We start from the raw sequence: 20,525 nt of genomic DNA, 5'->3' as shown, positions 1-20,525 counted from the left end.
GCTAGTGATTACCAGTGGGAGAGGGAATGGGGGAGAGGAAACAACAGTAGGGGGCCAAATGGTATTAACCACTAGGTATAAAATAAGCTACAAGGATATACTGTACAACACATATTGTACAACAGACAATACTTTATAATAGCTGAAAATGGAGCATAACCTTTAAAAATTGTGAATCACTATTATACACCTTTAACTTCTTTAATATTGTACATCCACTCTACTTCAATTAAAAACTAAAAGCAGCCTAGCAGAGAGCAAATTCTATTCCAGCTCACTAAAATCTTCCAGTAATCTATTTAGTGACTGGATCAAATCCAGCAAAAAGACTGGCAGACTAGAGAAGTTTAACTTCTAAAGATAGCTCCCAACATTCTCTGGAAAGGTGTGACAAAAAGATAAGGACTAGAATTCCATCTTTATCCATAAACAGAAGAGAGAGAATCAGTGACAGACCACCAGAGAAGCTGGAAAACTACCTCCTGACTCAGCTGTAAGTACAATCCTCTGGAAAGCACTGTACTTCTCTTCAGCTCAGCAAAGGGATGTATTGTTTCTATGTCACACAGCTTTTGTTTGTTTATTTTGGTCCCCCTGCATGGCTTGTGGGATTTCCCTTTCACAGATTGAATCCAAGTACATCGATGGATGTACTTACATCCACCTGTAAATACAATCTTTTCTTATGCTGAAGAGAAAACTGGAACATTGCTGCTTGAACTTTCTCAGTAAAATATGGAATCTTAATACAATGATGAATGGACCAATAGAAATTGTGTCACTCATATAAAATGTATTTGTATGTCTAGAGAGAGGAATCCTCATTTAATTAGAATCATGGACTTACACATTGGAATTTTTTAAGCTTTTCCTGGGCAACATCAGTGAGGAAGAGAGAGGGGAAAAGAAACCTGAGCAGAATTGTGTGGTACCTTTGGAGGAAGAAATACTCATTGAGGCTCACTTGAAAGCTGTGTGGGAAATTCCATGACAGTTCAGTGATAGGACTCAGAGCTTCCACTGTGGGGGGCATGGATTTGATCTGTGATTGGGAGATGAAATCCCACAAGGCAAGCAAGTGGAACAAACAAACAAAAGCTGTGTGACTTAGAGTCAATACATCCCTTTGGTGAGTCTCTCCTTATCTGTTAGACGGGTGTTATATAGTATCAAGGAAATGGGAATAGGAGTATGTGTATCTATGTGAACAATTTTGTTCATCAATGTCTGTGGTTTATAAAGTTAAAATATTTGTAAAATGTAAAGGAGGAGCCTGATATTTGCTTCTGACTTTTACAGGTTTGATAGTATTCTTTTATGTGTTAGAAATTGATCTTGCAAAGATTAGCAAGTACAAGTTTTGGCTTGGACTTTTGTTAGGCTTGGGATAGAAGGAAGGGTGTGGCTATCTTGGGAAGTCTCTTTTGGGCAGATTTTATACTTTCAACTTTGGTCTTAGGAAATGCCTGAATGCTTTAAGATGGGGAGGATAATTGATGGGATTATTTAAATACTGGAGAAGATTTAAAAAATAGCTATCCTCTGATGTGGCTTCTTCCTCATAGTTGGCAGTTGCAGATAGCTGGAGAGCATTGGCCTCCTGGGCTTTGCTTTCATGACCCCTTGGTTTCCAGTGGCACCTCAGCACTTCCAAATGGTCATGTTTGAGTCCCTCGTCCATTTGCTCTCGAAGATGTGCTATCCCCAGTCATGTCTCAGTAGAATCCCCTAATTGGACAGTGAATTCTGTCCCTCTATTGCTCCATGCATTTTTTCCTTGCCCAAATCAATTCTTCCACTCAGTCATCCCCAGATCATACAAGCATGCTGTTATTTTTATCATCTGTCTCTTAACCCTATTTCCAAACTCCCCCTTCCTTTTATTTTTTGTCACAAAATTCCTTGAAAGAGTTCCCTGACTTCAATTTTTAATTCTCTTTTGATTTTCCCTTTCCTTGTAAACCCTTTTCTTGAGATGTAACATAGATTGGGAAAGTGAACAGTCATTCAACTATTCTTTACTGAAACTGTTTTATTAAGGTCATTAATGATCTCCAGGTTGCTCTGTCCTACAGGCAAATCTCATTCCTTGCCTTTGTGGCATTTGATTCATGATCATTGCCTCTTTGCTAATGCATTTGCTTCACTTGGCTGCAGTAGGATCCCATTTACTTTTTACCTTTCCTCCTGCTTCATTGGCTTGTTTCTATGTGTGTGATGGTGCTTCTTCAACCTCCTACTTTTGCACAAGGCCCCAGGGCCTAGTCTATGAACCAAGGACATTCCCTGAGCATCAACTCTGGTTCATGGCTTTAAAATCCCATTTCTATCCTGATGTCTCTGAAATAAGTATTTTCAGTGCAGATCACCTCTCCGGAAAAGGTTTCACTTGGGTGTCTGAGAAATCTGAAACTCAACGTGTCTGAAGTCCACAATATTTCCTCCCAAACTGTTACACACAGCTACCCCTGTCTCAGTTGGTGGCACCTCCAGTCTTTCCAGTTCCTCAGGCCACATTTCTTGGAGTCATCTTTAGGCTGTTACTCCACACTCTTGCAAGAAGTCCTGCTGGTCCTGTGTTGAAACAACCAGGGCCTGAGCTGCTCTCCATCCTCTCTTCTGTTAAAGACATATAATCATACCTCTTGGTTTTATGGAAGGGTTGATTTTCAGCAAGTAGTTCAAGGCACAGCATGTGTGAAGGCCCAGCAACAGGAGCGAGCTTGTGTTTAAGTAGGTCGAGGAAGCTCTAAGACTTGGGCCTCCTCCAACCAAGGCCTTCTTCAGACTGAAGCACCCCCAGACAGAAATATTGCAGTAGCTTCCTGACAGGTCCTCACGCTTCTCACATAGTGGCCCCTGCATTCCTTCTCAAAGGTGAGCCTGATTCTCTCATTCTCTGTGCCTGCACTGGGGCTTCATTTCCTGTGGAGTAAGCAGCTGGAAAGTCATGTTTGCTGCCTGAACTTTATCTCTCAACTGGGATGAATCTTCAAGGGGTCACAAAGTTGATTCTAGAGTAGCAACTGTCGAATAGCTCAAACTGAAAAAATCCATTGTGCTATGTGGGAGCCTTGAGGACATAGTGGGGGCTCCCATGGGCGACAGCTTGCCTGAAAATTCAGTCCTATGGAATCGTACACTTACTGCACATCATAGAGCCTTGGTTCTATGTCCCTGTTTTGGCTCTTACTCATCATTTCTCCCACTTAAAACACCCTTTGCCTATTTCCCATTCTCCAGTTGTGAAGCTCATATGTCACATTTTGAAGAGACTTCCCCCCAGTCCAAAATCCCAGGCCCTCAGTCAATGAACAGTGTCTCTCTGTGCCTTTGTGCTTTCATACTTTATTCAGTCAATACCCATCGAATCCCTAACAAGTTTTCAGGGATAGAGAATGAAAGGGGGAGGCCTACCTTGAAAGGGGTTTATTTATAGTCTATGTTGAGTGCCATCCAACACAGTAGCCATGTTTGGCTATTTAAACATATATAAATTAAGTTAAATGGAAAAAAAAAATAATTCTTTGATTGTAATGGCATATTACAAATGTTTGCACAACACCCATAGAGCTCCAGCATCACAGAAAGTTCTATTGGATATTACTGTAAAAGAGGGAGGAGAGGTGGATTTCTCTTTCTCTCTCTCTCTCACACACAAATACATCATAGGAAACAAGGTAAATAAATGCAGAGAACTGAAAAAAAGGCAGTGACTGGTTGGCTACTTTAGATTGAAGGACCAGGAGAGTGTCTGAGAAGGTGAGATTTAAGGGATCAGAATGAATAGAAGAAATTTGAAAATGATGGGGTGAAAGAATAGGGATCTAGGCTGAAGCACCTGTAGTGAAAAGGTCCTAAAGCAGGGATACATTTGAAGGAAGTCCATTTGTTGGAGCCCTGTGGGCAAGGAGAGAGTGGTAAAAGAAATCTGAGAGATTGGTGGGGGCTAGGGCTTTGTTTTTTTTTTTTTTTAATTTTATTTTTTAACTTTACAATATTGTATTGGTTTTGCCATATATCAACATGAATCCGCCACAGGTATACACATGTTCCCCATCTTGAACCCTCCTCCCTCCTCCCTCCCTGTACCATCCCTCTGAGTCATCCCAGTGCACCAGCCCCAAGCATCAAGTATCGTGCATCGAACCTGGACTAGCGACTCATTTCATATATGATATACATGTTTCAATGCCATTCTCCCAAATCACCCCACCCTCGCCCTCTCCCTCAGAGTCCAAAAGACTGTTCTATACATCAGTGTCTCTTTTGCTGTCTCATATACAGGGTTATTGTTACCATCTTTCTAAATTCCATATATATCTGTTACTATACTGTATTGGTGTTTTTCTTTCTGGCTTACTTCACTCTGTAAAATAGGCTCCAGTTTCATCCACCTCATTAGAACTGATTCAAATGTATTCTTTTCAATGGCTGAGTAATACTCCATTGTGTATACGTACCACTGCTTTCTTATCCATTCATCTGCTGATGGACATCTAGGTTGCTTCCATGTCCTGGCTATTATAAACAGCGCTGTGATGAACATTGGGGTACATGTGTCTCTTTAAATTCTGATTTCCTCAGTGTGTATGCCCAGCAGTGGGATTGCTGGGTCACAAGGCAGTTCCATTTCCAGTTTTTTAAGGAATCTCCACACTGTTCTCCATAGTGGCTGTACTAGTTTGCATTCCCACCAACAGTGTAAGAGGGTTCCCTTTTCTCCACACCCTCTCCAGCATTTATTGCTTGTAGACTTTTGGATCACAGCCATTCAGCTGAATTCTACCAAAAATTTAGAGAAGAGCTAACACCTATCCTACTCAAACTCTTCCAGAAAATTGCAGAGGAAGGTAAACTTCCAAACTCATTCTATGAGGCCACCATCACCCTAATACCAAAACCTGACAAAGATCCCACAAAAAAAGAAAACTACAGGCCAATATCACTGATGAACATAGATGCAAAAATCCTTAACAAAATTCTAGCAAACAGAATCCAACAACATATTAAAAAGATCATACATCATGACCAAGTGGGCTTTACCCCAGGGATGCAAGGATTCTTCAATATCCACAAATCAATCAATGTAATACACCACATTAACAAATTGAAAAATAAAACCATATGATTATCTCAATAGATGCAGAGAAAGCCTTTGACAATATTCAACATCCATTTATGATAAAAAAAAAAAAACTCTCCAGAAAGCAGGAATAGAAGGAACATACCTCAACATAATAAAAGCTATATATGACAAATCCACAGCAAACATATGCTCAATGGTGAAAAATTGAAAGCATTTCCCCTAAAGTCAGGAACAAGACAAGCGTGCCCACTTTCACCGTTACTATTCAACATAGTTTTGGAAGTTTTGGCCACAGCAATCAGAGCAGAAAAAGAAATAAAAGGAATCCAAATTGGAAAAGAAGAAGTAAAACTCTCACTGTTTGCAAATGAGATGATCCTCTACATAGAAAACCCTACATAGACTCCACTAGAAAATTACTAGAACTAATCAATGACTATAGTAAAGTTGCAGGATATAAAATCAACACACAGAAATCTCTTGCATTCCTATACACTAATAATGAGAAAGTAGAGAAATTAAGGAAACAATTCCATTCACCATTGCAACGAAAAGAATAAAATACTTAGGAATATATCTACCTAAAGAAACTAAAGACCTATATATAGAAAACTATAAAACATTGGTGAAAGAAGTCAAAGAGGACACTAATAGATGGAGAAATATACCATGTTCATGGATTGGAAGATCCAATATAGTGAAAATGAGTATCCTACCCAAAGCAATCTATAGATTCAATGCAATCCCTATCAAGCTACCAACGGTATTCTTCCCAGAGCTAGAACAAATAATTTCACAATTTGTATGGAAATGCAAAAAACCTCGAATAGCCAAAGCAATCTTGAGAAAGAAAAATGGAACTGGAGGAATCAACCTACCTGACTTCAGGCTCTACTACAAAGCCACAGTTATCAAGACAGTATGGTACTGGCACAAAGACAGAAATATAGATCAATGGAATAAAATAGAAAGCCCAGAGATAAATCCATGCACATATGGACACCTTTTCTTTGACAAAGGAGGCAAGAATATACAATGTCTTTAATAGACAATCTCTTTAACAAGTGGTGCTGGGAAAACTGGTCAACCACTTGTAAAAGAATGAAACTAGAACACTTTCTAGGGCTTTGTAAATCTGAGTAAGGAGTTAGACTTTTTTTTCCCCCTATAAGAACCATAGGAGGGTTGTAAGTCAAGTAGTGATGTAGTCCAATTATGTTTATCAGTTTTATCATTCTGCCCAATTTTATTAGTTGCTTATTTATCTCTGTCTCTACCTGATTGCACAATTCTGAATATTTTTCATCCTTGATGCATTGAATCGTGCCCTGTTACTGTCAATATATTATTAATAACAGTGTTAGAATTGAATTAAATTAGAACATTTTTATCACTGATATACTGGGCTTTGGCCGTGTCTCCCAAATAAATAAGGCAAGGCCTACTTTTGTATGAGGCATTTCTTCCCCCTAACCCTTGGTGCTGATTGAAGTGGGGTCAATAGTGTCCCCTCCAAGAGTATAGAGGCAGTGGAAAAGAGGAAAGCAGGTTTCCAGAAATATGCTATTCCTTGGTAGAACACCTCTTGTTGTCCACTTAAATTCATGTGCATAGCATCATAAAGCTGTGCTGTGCTTAGTTGTTCAGTTGTGTCCAACTTTTTGCAACCCCTAGGAGGACTATTAAGACATATAATCACCTCTTGGTTTTATGGAAGAGTTGATTTTTAGCAAGTAGTTCAGGGCACAGCATGTGTGAAGGCCCAGCAACAGGAGGGAGCTTGTGTTCAAGTAGGTCAAGGAAGCTCTAAGACTTGGGCCTCCTCCATCCAAGGCCTCCTTCAGACTGAAGCACCCCCAGACACGGGCTCCCACAGCCTTGTTTCTCATAATAAAAGTTCTTATGAACTTTTATAAAATAGAGATAGAGCAAGTATTTTCAGTGCTATTCTCCAAATGAGGAAATCAAGTAACAGAGCTGTGATCTGAACCTGTCTAGTCCAGACTCTGCTTCCTGAAACATTCTCCTGATATCACTCAATAAGATGTGGCCTGAGACATCCTGTAGAATGAATGGGTAGGCATAATTATTTGCATTTTTGCTGAATTCTTGTGGCTTCTAAAGAATGTTGCTCCCCACTTGGCTCTACTAAGATTGAATCTGTAGCCACAGTAGTAGCTGACTTTCAACCACCCTGAAAGGAGTTCAGGGCAGATATCAGGAATGAGGCATTCTGTGCTCTGGGAAAACTGGAAGAATAGCCCTTCAGATGATATTTTTGAGAGAAAATTTTATGAATCCAAAATTCTTTCATCTTCCCATCCTTAGAAAAGCACTAAAGTCAGTTAACTGAAATGTCTCTTCCCTGTGACTAGCAACCTTTTACTGTGTGCCCTGACTGCACAGTTTCAATATCACAGACATGCCGACATCCCATCCCTCCACCCCACCTCTTTGGAGCAGTTCCTCAGAGTTCTCTGAGAGGCCATCTCCTTGTACTCAGTCTCCAAATAAAACAGAAACTCACAGGTACATTGTGCATTATTATTTCAGTTGACCGTTTTGGGGACCATGAAGAGACACAGACCAGACTTTCCTTTGCTTGAACTTTATGAGGATCAAGAGCCCTTGGTACTTCAAAGACCAGCAGGGTCTCTTGTGTCTGTCTTCATTCTCGATGAGTCCAGATGAATTTGAGTAGACTTTTCTTGGTTCTCATGTCTCCTGATTATTGACTGATGATCCTGAGTTTTACTTGGCAGTGTATAATTGATAACTGCTCCCCTCTCCCCCACCTCCCTGAAGTTGGAAGACACTGGGAGGTTGGTTGAAAGAGACTGGAGAAATCTGGATTGGATGATTAGGTGGGAAGTTGGACGTGTTCCTCCTAGGAGAAGTTTGCGTTTCTCTCCTGGTGCCTTGAGACGTGAAGACTTTACCAGTGCTCTCAGGAACTAGTATCTAGATGGTCTAGGGACTAAGAAAAAAAAAGGAGAAATCTTTTTTAAATTCAAGGAAGTAAACAACTTATTCCAACTGTTATTTAAAATACTAGTGTATTGTAATACCTGATTCATGACTAAGTTTTAAAAATGAAGCTATGAAATCTCTGGTTGTATCTGTCTATATGTCTGTGTGAGCCTTATAGATATGATATGTCTACCTCTGGCGAACATTACCAAAATTAACTTTTAAATGAACTCTATTTACTTGACTTACAGAAAATTAAATACTTACATAGATTCTCAGAAATATAAAAGAAATTAACCCAAATGAATTTTAGGTTCATGTGAACTAAGGAATATTCAGTATTAAATTAATATTTGAAGTAAAAGTAAAAATTTGTTGGCTTAATTAATATAGACATGTTTTTAGGTCTATCAACATTAAATGTAATACTTTTATTATACCTAGATTTACTACAATAAGATCTTCTTGTCAGCAAGAAAAATAACTTGGCATGATGAAATTTTTTATAAAATATCAAGCTGTTAAATGTAAAAGAGATAAGAGGTTTTAGGTAAACTCTTTAGATATAATCATGTTTTGGCAATGTCTACTTATAACTAGTCTCTCTAAATATTTGGTAACTTGAAACTTTAGGATTTTCCTACATTAAGTTGAATGATGAAAGTTTATTAAATATCAAGTTCCCTTCCAAATAAAACAAGGTAGCTGAAACATTAATTACTGAACATAGATATCATTTTGCAGAGAACCTAAAGATTCAGGACTATTAATAAATACATTTGGTGCCACATTGCGACATTTTCTCTAAGAAAGCACACGCATTTTAGAAATTATGCTGTTTAATCACTAAGTCTAGTCCAACTCTTTGCGACCCTATGACTTCAGGACACCATGCTTCCCTGTCCTTCACTATCTCCTGGAGTTTGCTAAAAGTCATGTACATTGAGTGGCGATGCTATCTAACCATCTCATCCTCTGCTGCCTTCTTCTCCTTTTGTCTTCAATCTTACCCAGCATCAGGATCTTTCCAATGAGTCAGCTCTTCGCACCAGGTGGCCAAAGTATTGGAGATTCAGCTTCAGCATCAGTCCTTCAATGAATATTCAGGGTCGATTTCCTTTAGGTTTGACTAGTTTGATCTTCCTGCAGTCCAGGGGACTCTCCAGAGTCTTCTCCAGCACCACAATTTGAAAGCATCAGTTCTTCAGTCTTCAGCCTTCTTTATGGTCCAACTCTCACAGGACTACTGGGAAAACCACAGCTTTGACTATATGGACCTTTGGCAGCAAAGGGATGTCTCTGCTTTTTAATACACTGTCTAGTTTGGTCATAGCTTTTCTTCCAAAGAGCAAGTGTCTTTTAATTTCATGGCTGCAGTCACCGTCCACAATGATTTTGATACTCAAGAAAAGAAAATCTATCACTGCTTCCACTTTGCCCCCTTCTATTTGCCATAAAGTGATGGGACTGGATGCCACAATCTTTGGTTCAGTCTCTCATTGTGTCTGACTCTTTGTAACCCCACAGACTGCAGCACACCAGGCTTCCCTGTCCATCAGCAATTCCCAAAGCTTGCTCAAATGTGTGTCCATCGATTCTATGATGCCATCCAAACATCTCATCCTCTGTTGTCCCCTTCTCCTCCAGTCCTCAATCTTTCCCATCATCAGTCTTTTCTATTGAGTCAGTTCTTTACATCAGGTGGCCAAAGTATTGGAGATTCAGCTTCAGCATGAGTTCTTTGATTGAATATTCAGGACTGAATATTCATTCCTTTAGGATGGACTGGTTGGATCTCCTTGAAGCTCAAGGGACTCTCAAGTGTCTTCTCCAACACTACAGTTCAAAAGCATCAATTCTTCGGTGCTCAACTTTCTTTATGGCCCAACTCTCACATTCATACGTGACTACTGGAAAAACCATCCATAGCTTTGACTAGATGGACCTTTGTTGGCAAAGTAATGTCTCTTTTTTAATATGCTGTCTAGGTTGGTTAGAGCTTTTCTTCCAAGGAACAAGTGTCTTATAATTTTATGGCTGCAGTCACATCTGCAGTGATTTTGGAGCCTAAGTAAATAAAGTCTGTCACTGTTTCCATTGTTTCCCCAACTATTTGCCATGAAGTGGTTGGACTGGATGCCATGATCTTCATTTTTTGAACACTGAGTTTTAAGCCAGCTTTTTCACTCTCGTCTTTCACTTTCATCAAGAGACTCATTAGTTTCTCTTCACTTTCTGCCATAAAGGTGTTGTCATCTGCAAATTTGAGGTTATTGATATTTTTCCAGGCAATCTTGATTCCAGCTTATGCTTCATCCAGACCAGCATTTCACATGATGTACTCCGCATGTAAGTTAAATAAGCAGGGTGACAATATACAGCCTTGATGTACTCCTTTCCTAATTTTGAACGATCTTAGTTTTTTCATGTTGAGTTTTTATAAATAGTATTTCAATTTGTCAATCTATGGGATGCTAATGTAAAAGACAGTATGTAGTTGTTTGCTTCTCAGTTTTCACTAGAGATTAAGGTTTTTGAAAGTTGATAATTCAGGACTTCTCTGGTGGTTCAGTGATTAAGACTCTGTGGTTTCAATGCAGGGGCCTGGGTTTGATCCCTGGTCAGGGAACTAGACCCCATGTGCCTCAACTAAAAGTTTACATGCTGCAACTAAAGATCCTGCATGCCCCAATGAAGACACAATGCTGTCAAATAAATATTTTTTAAAAATTGATAATTCTAAGTAATTAGCCTATAAAGTTAATATGAAAAACATCTTTGTATGCATGTAAGAAGAAGAGGGGCTTCCCTGGTGGCTCAGATAGTAAAGCATATGCTTGCAATACAGGAGACCTGGGTTCAATCCCTGGGTTGGGAAGATCCCCTGGAGAAGGAAATGGCAACGCACTCCAGTACTCTTGCCTGGAAAATTCCATGGACGGAGGAGCCTGGTAGGTTACAGTCCATGGGGTTGCAAAGAGTCAGACACGACTGAACGACTTCACAAGAAGGAGATATAAGAAATAAAAATGCATTTTATTAAGGAAAAAGAAAATAATTTTGTTCTGATGCTAGTTATTTCTAATTAGGAAGGAAGAGACAGATTATTATAAGTATAGAAAACTGTAGGTTTGAGAGGAAAAAAGAAACTTTAGAAAGGATTCTATGTTTGGGCAGAACTAAGGTTAGAATTAATTTAATTGGGCAAATGAATTTCAATATTAAAGATAAAATAGTACAAAACCTGAATTTTGTTTCTCTGTATTAAGAGGGGAGAGTTTTCTTAAGAATATTGATCTGATTTTTGTAACAGATTGTGAATTTTCTTTGTATTTTAAGTAATTTTTTATAACTTTCTGTATTTGCCCTTGTAATATTTTATTGTTTCTTGGGTGTAAGTATAAGTATTGTTTCACAGTGACTTGTAAGGCTACCTGACCAAGTGTTTTTTTAAAGCCTTTGGATATTTTTGGTAAATTTGCCAGAGATCAAATTCTACTTGAAGTTCATTTGACCTTTAGCTTACTTTGAACTTTTCCAAAAGGTCCTGAAACACCTAAGGGAATTATTTTCTCTCTTTATCAAAGATAAAAATTTTAAACTAACTGGGCTTATATCCTATGTTAAACTGCATGAGAAGCATTTCAAAGGGATGGTGATAAACATCCTTATGCTATATTGTTAGGGGAAATGTTTTAGATACTCTAGAAATTATTGGAATTCCTAAGACTCTGATATGTCATAGTAAAATGTTATCAGACTTTATTCTGATTATTATCTTAAATTGTTCTGTCACAGCAGTAAAGAAGTTTCTTTGTCAATTGCATCACAATTGGATCTTTAACCATGTCTTTAAAAATCTTTGTTGTTCATAAACAGTTATTGTTTGATCCTGATGCCTTTGCAAAAATGCTTAATGTTCAAGAAAATTCACAGAAAGAATTTTTGACAAGTGGGACAGGAGTCGGACACGACTGAGCAACTTCACTTTCACTTTTCACTTTTATGCACTGGAGAAGGAAATGGCAACCCACTCCAGTGTTCTTGCTTGGAGAATCCCAGGGACGGGGGACCCTGGTGAGCTGCCGTCTGTGGGGTCGCACAGAGTCGGACACGACTGAAGCGACTTAGCAGCAGCAGCAGGCTTTTAAAAACTTTATAAAACTGTTAGCAAAAGATCAAGAATTAGTTATGTAGGACTGAGTGAACTGATGAATATGGTTATAGATTTCATGGTTTTTCTGGTCTGAAATATTATTGCTTTTTAATCTGTTTTCCAGATATAAGGCAACCTTTCCCCTTAAACTAATTATAACTTACAGCAATTTTGTTGTGATACCTTTGTAAGCAAAACTGAAACATGTATCTTTTCTTTCTACCTGATCCCTCCAAAACTGTAAACCCTTAGGCTGCTAGCAGACTTCTTATCAAGTAAATAAGAAAGTCTACCTCCTGACAGTTGCAGGAATCTGAAGACACTTTGGAACTCTGAAAAGAGAGAAATTAATTCAGATCTTTAGGTATCACACGTGGGATCTGATGGCATGCCCTTGGGATGACTTTTCTCACCGTGAGAAAGAAGCCTTTTAAATATTCAATCTGAGATTCTTTATAAAAAGTTCCACCTAAACCAATTTTTAAAAGGATTGTATAATCAATTACACTTATATAAGTAATCAGGCCAAGTTTACTGAAAGCAGACTTATTTTTGCAAACAAATTACTCTTAATTTGATTATATTTGATAGAAGTCACAGAATTTTAGAGAGAAAAATTACATATATGGATATTAAATTCTAGTACTGTTAATTTAGGTGTATATTTACTGCCCAAGACTCACTTCTGAGATAGGCCCCTGTTGTTAGGTTACATTATTGTAAAGTTTAATTGAATTATTAAAAGGACACTCTATGTTTGTCTCTGAAGCTTATCACTGTAATCTATCTTTGGAAGAATATCAGATGCCCCATGACCTCTAACCAGAAGATTATGCATTTTTGAAAAGGCATCATTTAAGGACTGTCTCCAACCTACATGAAAGGACACTTGTCAGACATGCTTGATTAGCTCATGCACAGAACAAACGAAAGAAATTGACTTTTGGATTTGTATTTTCCACTTAGAAAGAGTTCTTTCAATGGAGCCCTTCAGTTCAGTTCAGTTCAGTTGCTCAGTCGTGTCTCTTTGCAACCCCATAAATTGCAGCACGCCAGGCCCCCCTGTCCAACACCAACTCCAAGAGTTCACCCAAACTCACGTCCATGGAGTAGGTGATTCCATCCAGCCATCTCATCCTCTGTCATCCCCTTCTCCTCCTGCCCCCAATCCCTCCCAATGTCAGAGTCTTTTCCAATGAGTCAACTCTTCGCATGAGGTGGCCAAAGTACTGGAGTTTCAGCTTTAGCATCATTCCTTCCAAAGAACACCCAGGACTGATTTCCTTTAGAATGGACTGGTTGGATCTCTTTGCAGTCCAAGGGACTCTCAAGAGTCTTCTCCAACACCACAGTTCAAAAGCATCAATTCTTCAGTGCTCAGCCTTCTTCACAGTCCAACTCTCACATCCATACATGACCACTGGAAAAACCATTGCCCTGACTAGATGGACCTTAGTAAGCGTCTTTTAATTTCACGGTGGCACTTAGACTCACCTTAAAACAAAGTTCAAACAGAGGAGAAACTACACTCCCATCAAGACAAAGAGAAGACAATATCAGAAGTGGACAGCTATCCCTAGATTTCCAATCTGACCTGTGTGATTAGTTACAGTACTTTCAGCATAATAATAACATTAGATAATAATATCATATTATATAATTATATAAATATGGATGTAATTATATATTATAATTATTTTTGATAATTTATTAGACTTTTTCATAAATCCATGTTTGTTTTTTTTTGTCATGGTGTAAGTCTTACACAGAGTTTAAAAATTAATCTAATTGTTAGGCTTATGATCAGTTACCTACATCTAGTACTTCTGGGTTACCTTGGTGGATTTCTCCTCTCCACAGGTCTAATTGGATGACTCTTAGGAAATTTATTCCAGAAAAAAGCAATAATTCTGTTTGAGGAGATATTGATATTACTAGATTGGACTCCCTCACTTGGCCAGTCATAGTGCTTTTTCTATAATATGAATTTTCTTTTAATTTTACTCAAGCTCAAAAATAACAAACTAAACTTCAGTTAGCAAATATAACTTCCTGATTATTAGGAGGGATCCTCCTTCAGTTATAGGGTGGATTTATATGACTCCCACCAGATTATTTAAATCATTTAAGTTTAAAAGCTCCCAAATTGGGAACAGTTAAATTAAGGATTATCAGCCTAATAACACTAGGGAATTAGGCTGGATGCCTTGTGAACAATACAAGTATTTCATTACCTTTAAGATAGTGATTGTACAGGACAGATTGAGTCAGATGAGCTGGTAATATACTGGATCACAACTAATTGAAACTCTTGGCCTAAATGTTTACTTATGACCCTATTAATGCTACTAGCTATATTACTCAGAGAAGGCAATGGCACCCCAATCCAGTACTCTTGCCTGGAAAATCCCATGGATAGAAGAGTCTGGTGGGCTTCAGTCCATGGGGTCACTAAGAGTCAGACACGACTGAGAGACTTCACTTTCACTTTTTCACTTACATGCATTGCAGAAGGAAATGGCAACCCACTCCAGTGTTCTTGCCTGGAGAATCCCAGGGGCAGGAGAGCCTGGTGGGCTGACATCTATGGGGTCGCACAGAGTTGGACCCCACTAAAGCGACTTAGCAGCAGTAGCAACAGCAGCTATGTTCTTGTATTTGGCCTATTTTACAAGATTGTGATTTCTTGCATTACTAAATGTGTGACTAAGCCTCTGATAAAAATGATGACTAGGCAACTTGAACATATATATTTATTTAAGAGCTATACATGTATATATTTATTTATGAACTCAAGACTCTAATAGTGTAGCTCTAAATATGGGAAGAAGCAACACAGGGTATTTTGCTTGGACCAAAACAGATTTGAAAGACATGTGGTCCAAAGACTTTTGGCTACTATTAGCAGTGCCTAGTCCAGTAAGAGCACACTGAAAATCATCAAAATACTGGCCTGACTGAGAAAAAGATATAAGTTATGACCAACCTAGATAGCATATTCAAAAGCAGAGACATTACTTTGCCAACAAAGGTCCGTCTAGTCAAGGTTATGGTTTTTCCAGTGGTCATGTATGGGTGTGAGAGTTGGACTGTGAAGAAAGCTGAGTGCCAAAGAATTGATGCTTTTGAACTGTGGTGTTGGAGAAGACTCTTGAGAGTCCCTTGGACTGCAAGGAGACCCAATGAGTCCATTTTGACGGAGATCAGCCCTGGGTGTTCTTTGGACAGAATGATGCTGAAGCTGAAACTCCAGTACTTTGGTCACCTCATGCGAAGATTTGAGTCATTGGAAAAGACTCTGATGATAGGAGGGATTGGGGGCAGGAGGGAAAGGGGATGACGGAGGATGAGATGGCTGGATGGCATCACTGACTCGATGGATGTGAGTTTGAGTGAACTCTGGGAGTTGGTGATGGACAGGGAGGCCTGGCGTGCTACAGTTCATGGGGTTGCAGAGTCGGACACGACTGAGTGACTGAACTGAACTGAACTGCACTATGAGATAAAGTGATCATGAACTGCCTCCTAAATCATGATTGAATTTATAACCATGAGGGGGCACTGCCAGCTAAAGAATGTCCCTAGCCATCTGGTTCTGTAAGAATTAAGTCACTAGCCATTGTAGTCACTGATACTCAATATACCCTGAAAGGAATTCAGTGCAGTGATCCAAAATGAAGTACTCTGTGCTCTGGGAAAACTGGTAAAACAGCCTTCAGATAGACGTTTACAGGAGAAAATTTTATGAATCCAAGTTTCATCTTCTGTACTTAGAAAAATGCTAAAGGCATTAATTGAGCTATTTGTTTCTTGTACCTAGTGGGGACCTTCTACTGAGATGTTTGATTATACTTCTCCAAAATCATATATAAGCTTATCTCTCCACCCCTCTTGGGCGTGGTTACTCAGAGCTATCTGAGAGGCAGTCTCCTGAGCCATAAGTGAAACTCACAACTCTCAGTTCTTAGCTCAGTGGACATTTGATAATCTGACTAAGGCTGGGAACTAGCCATTGTGACCACAAAGGAAGAAGTACCCTCCTCTCACCAGAAATCCAGGTGACTCATCGTCAAGGCTAAGGATAAGTGTATCTTTGCCATGGGAAATCTGGTCTTTGCTCTGGCGTTCCCTGCTAAGCCTTCCTCTCATTTCCTTCGTGTTTGCTCCCTCATCTCCTCTGTCAGCACCTAGAGTCAGTTTGGACTCTAGGTGTAGGAAAGGAGCTGGGTAAGTAGGCACTGTTTCAGAGGACAGCTTTGCCTGTCTGTTGGAAGGGGCAGAGCTCTCAGTCACCTGGAGCAGACAGACAGCAGAAGCATTTGCAAGTGTGCTCCTGCTTCCTGCATGCAGGCTTATGTGATTCACCCTGTAAGAGTGAAAGGAGAAGTTGCAATCTGAGAATTAAGATTTGTTCTGATACCATCTGATTGAGGGTCATATCAAGCAGTCTGCTTTCTCTTTCCTTCAGGCCAATAGCATCATGCATCCTTGGGTAGCCATCCTGGGCCTCCTACTCCTGCCAGGTAAGTGAATAGGTGGATTGTGCTTTGGAACCCCAAGGATGTAGGGGGTGTGTAGGGGGTAAGTGGGAATGGTGGAGGGTGCTTTGTCGAAGGTAATGGGATCAAGCTCAAGTTCTAAGAATTAAAAAATCTATGGGTAGGTGAATAAGGCATGCTGCAGTACAGTACAGCTTATGCTGCCTTTTGTGTTTAAATTAAAAAAAATAGTTGGTAGATGGTTGTGTATACATGAACTACTCAAGTGTATGTAAGAAAGAGTAACTGTGGACGAGGTGGGAAGAAGCAATGGGGATGGGTGGGAAGGAGACAAGTCCTTTATTGTACCATTTTGTACTTTTTGATTTTTTTTAACCATGTGTAACTGTTTCTTTTCAAAAGAAGGTATTTTAACTTCCCTGGTTTACCAGTGGTTAAAACTTTGTGTTTCCAATGCAGGAAGAATGAGTTCTATCCCTGGTTGGGGAACTAAGATCCCACATGTGGTGCCAAGTGGCTAAAAAATTTTTTTTAATCAATAATCAAAAAATTTAATTTTTAATAAACAAAATAATGGAGAAGGCAATGGCACTCCACTCCAGTACTCTTGCCTGGAGAATCCCATGGATAGAGAAGCCTGAAAGGCTGCAGTCCATGGGGTCGCTTAGGGTCGGACACGACTGAGCGACTTCACTTTCACTTTTCACTTTCATGCATTGGAGAAGGAAATGGTAACCCACTCCAGTGTTCTTGCCTGGAGAATCCCAGGGATGGGGGACCCTGGTGGGCTGCCGTCTATGGGGTTGGACAGAGTCGGACACGACTGAAGTGACTTAGCTTAGCATAATTTAATTTATCTCATATTTTAACATTCTATGAGATGGGGGAAATTTTTAGGAATAGACATTATCCTAAATTTAAAAAAAATCTCTAGAGGTAGGAATATGAGGAAAAGTATATTTTTAAATTATATTCTGTAACAAATTTCTATAATCAGCATAAATTACCTTTATAATTTAAAAATGATATTAAGCAAAATTAAATATAATCAGAATTTTGGTAATAAAAACTAGACTTATTTTATATAACAATGAGTGTTTTATTCCCACAGCATTTCCCAGATTTACAGCCAAGTTCTAATTATGACTGGCTGTTGAATCTCAGATTTTTTTAAGGACCACTCAGACTTCATTTGGCAATACGTTTTTTTAAACCACTGCTGCAGGAGACAGTTTTCCTGCCTGTTTGTTTTTAAGAGGTAAAGTTTAATATTTGATTGAATATTATCCAATTTTTTGGTTTCACCTGGCTAACTGGACAGTGCTCCATTGCAGGACAGTCATCAACTCACAAGAAGGGATCCCTGCTTGAATTTTTTTTAATCAATCCTAAATCCCATGATGGGCTTCCCAGGTGGCTCAGTGGTAAAGAATCCACCTACCAACGCAGGAGACATGGGTTTGATCCCAGAGTCGGGAAGATCCCCTGGAGAAGGAAATGGCAAACCACTCCAGTATTCTTGCCTGGGAAATTCCATGAACAGAGGAGTCTGGTGGACTACAGTCCATGGGGTGGCAAAGAGTCCAATACAACTAAGCAACTAAACAAAAACAACAAAGCCCATTATAAGCCTCAGTTCCTTCTGAGAGTATTAAAAACCCTTTTTTCTAAAAACTGATTTCTAAAGAGTTTATTAGCCTCTGCCTTCTTGCCAATGATGCTGTAAGTAGGGTATTAGCTGTTTTTTCCTTAACTTAGAGAAGATTTATGAGGTGAAATTTTTTGCATAGCCATTTAAAAAATTGCAATATAATTGAAAATCAAAAATTTTAAATGCAACTCTGTTTTAAAATCAGATTTCAACTGAGACAGTGACTGAATCTAGGGGAGAGGAAAAGCCACCTGTATGTATTAACATTTAGTAAGCAGATACCTGTCAAACACAGGATAAAATGCACACACACTGATGCATTGCTGGAGTGTCATTTGTTTCAAACCTTTTGGAGAGGAATTTGAATCATATTCACCAAAAGACTGAACATATTTATGCCCTTTATCCTGATACTTTCTCTCATAAACCTGTCCTATTAGGAAGTAATCCTGAATACAGAAAGGCATTTATCTGATGTTTCATCCTCAAATATATCTGGTTAATAATAATACTGCTAAAGAATATGTTTACAGGAAAAATGCATATATTAAATTTACAAACTCAAGATACAGTTAGATAATTTCAAACAGCACAAACTATATAAAGAACAAAATGAAAATAAAATTAAAGTTAAAATTTTGAGACCTCATGCTCTGGTTTCTCTTTATTTACAGATGGTGTAACCTCTTACCATCGAGTGACTGGAGTAGCGGGTCAGAGTGTCACTCTACCCTGCTACTATAATGGAGAAGTCACAAGCATGTGTTGGGGCCGAGGGGCATGTCCTTGGTTGAACTGTGGAACTAACATCATCTGGACTGATGGATACAGAGTCACCTATCGGAGGGATGGACGTTATCAGCTAAATGGCAATATTCGTGGAAGGGATGTGTCTTTGACCATAAACAATGCTGCCGTGTCTGACAGTGGCTTGTATTGTTGCCGAATTGAGGTGAGAGGGTGGTTCAATGACATAAAAACCACCCTAGAGTTGAGGATCAATCCAGGTGAGCTTATCTTCATACTTCTTAGATCACTTCCTGTGGGTTCCCAGAGATAAGAGTTTTCTGTTTGATATGAACTTTCTTTTCCTTTAGTAGGGAAAGAAACGTTTCCTATGATCTTGTTTTCTAATAACTCTTCAACTGAATATCTTGTATTTGTGTAGAGTGAAGTGCTAAGACTAGCCTTGATTCAAGACCGTAGGCTAGAGGATCTTCCTAGTCAGCAAACTGTCTCCTGAAGCAGTGCTTCAGGAACACGAGTTGGTTCATGAAAAAGCATTCACTGTTCCACACTGAGTTATAGTGAGCATTTTTATGGAGCTGAATTTCTTCTTCTTGAAAATCTGACCTTTTCTCTGAGGTAATTTCTTTGGAGAATTTTCAAATGTTCTTTCTTAACATTTTAAGACTCATAAAGAGTTTCACACATATAAAACAGATAACATAAGGTTTTGTCAAATAGATGTATCATTTGGTTTAGACAACTGTCAACTCAATTTTGTAGCATATACATTGAAAGAGTCTAGATAGTTTCATCCCTTCCCTCTACCCTTGGATTTTTTGAAGCACAATTCACACCATATCATGGCTCAGCTGGTAAAGAATCAGCCTACAATGTGGCAGACCTGGGTTCAATCCCTGAGTTGGGAAGATCCCCTAAAGAAGGGAATGGCTACCCGGATCAGTATTATGGCCTGGAGAATCCCATGAACTCTATAGTCCATGGCGTCTCAAAGAGTTGCACACAACTGAGTGACTTTCACTTTCACTCACATCATATCACTAAATTGCTTGTTTAAAAGTTAAAATCGCTTTCTTATCCATTTGACTGCTGGTGGACATCTAGGTTGCTTCCATGTCCTGGCTGTTATAACCAGTGCTGCAATGAATATTGGGGTACACGTGTCTCTTTCAATTCTGGTTTCCTCAGTGTGTATGCCCAGCAGTGGGATTGCTGGGTCATATGGTAGTTCTATTTGTAGTTTTTTAAGGAATCTCCACACTGTCCTCCATAGTGACTGTACTAGTTTGCATTCCCACCAACAGTGGAAGAGGGTTCCCTTTTCTCCACACCCTCTCCAGCATTTATTGCTTGTAGACTTTTGGATAGCAGCCATTCTGACTGGTGTGAAATGGTACCTCATTGTGGTTTTGA

The 20,525-nt window shown here is 39.1% G+C and overlaps 1 protein-coding gene across 7 annotated transcripts in view; it reads left to right on the top strand.

Moving 5' to 3' along the window:
• Positions 1-407: 407 nt before the first annotated feature.
• The window catches only part of LOC129636728 (hepatitis A virus cellular receptor 1-like), a 45,084-nt gene continuing 24,966 nt past the window's right edge, over positions 408-20,525 (top strand). For 2 of the 7 annotated variants that reach the window (XM_055560367.1, XM_055560334.1), the window contains exons 1-3: positions 408-493; positions 16,684-16,738; positions 19,040-19,372. In XM_055560367.1, coding sequence (XP_055416342.1) covers positions 16,696-16,738; positions 19,040-19,372 — 376 coding nt within the window. In that variant the 5' untranslated portion in view covers positions 408-493; positions 16,684-16,695. Of the gene's footprint in view, positions 494-10,347; positions 10,409-16,146; positions 16,274-16,363; positions 16,443-16,510; positions 16,559-16,682; positions 16,739-19,039; positions 19,373-20,525 lie in introns of those variants that run through there. The other 5 variants (XM_055560347.1, XM_055560341.1, XM_055560352.1 and 2 more) reach the window with 5 other exon arrangements.

The sequence above is a fragment of the Bubalus kerabau genome, chromosome 1 (assembly GCF_029407905.1).
Source record: "Bubalus kerabau isolate K-KA32 ecotype Philippines breed swamp buffalo chromosome 1, PCC_UOA_SB_1v2, whole genome shotgun sequence".
NCBI classification, from domain to species: domain Eukaryota; kingdom Metazoa; phylum Chordata; class Mammalia; order Artiodactyla; family Bovidae; genus Bubalus; species Bubalus kerabau.
Note: the sequence above shows the minus strand (reverse complement) of the source record. Positions and strands in the feature narration are given on the sequence as shown.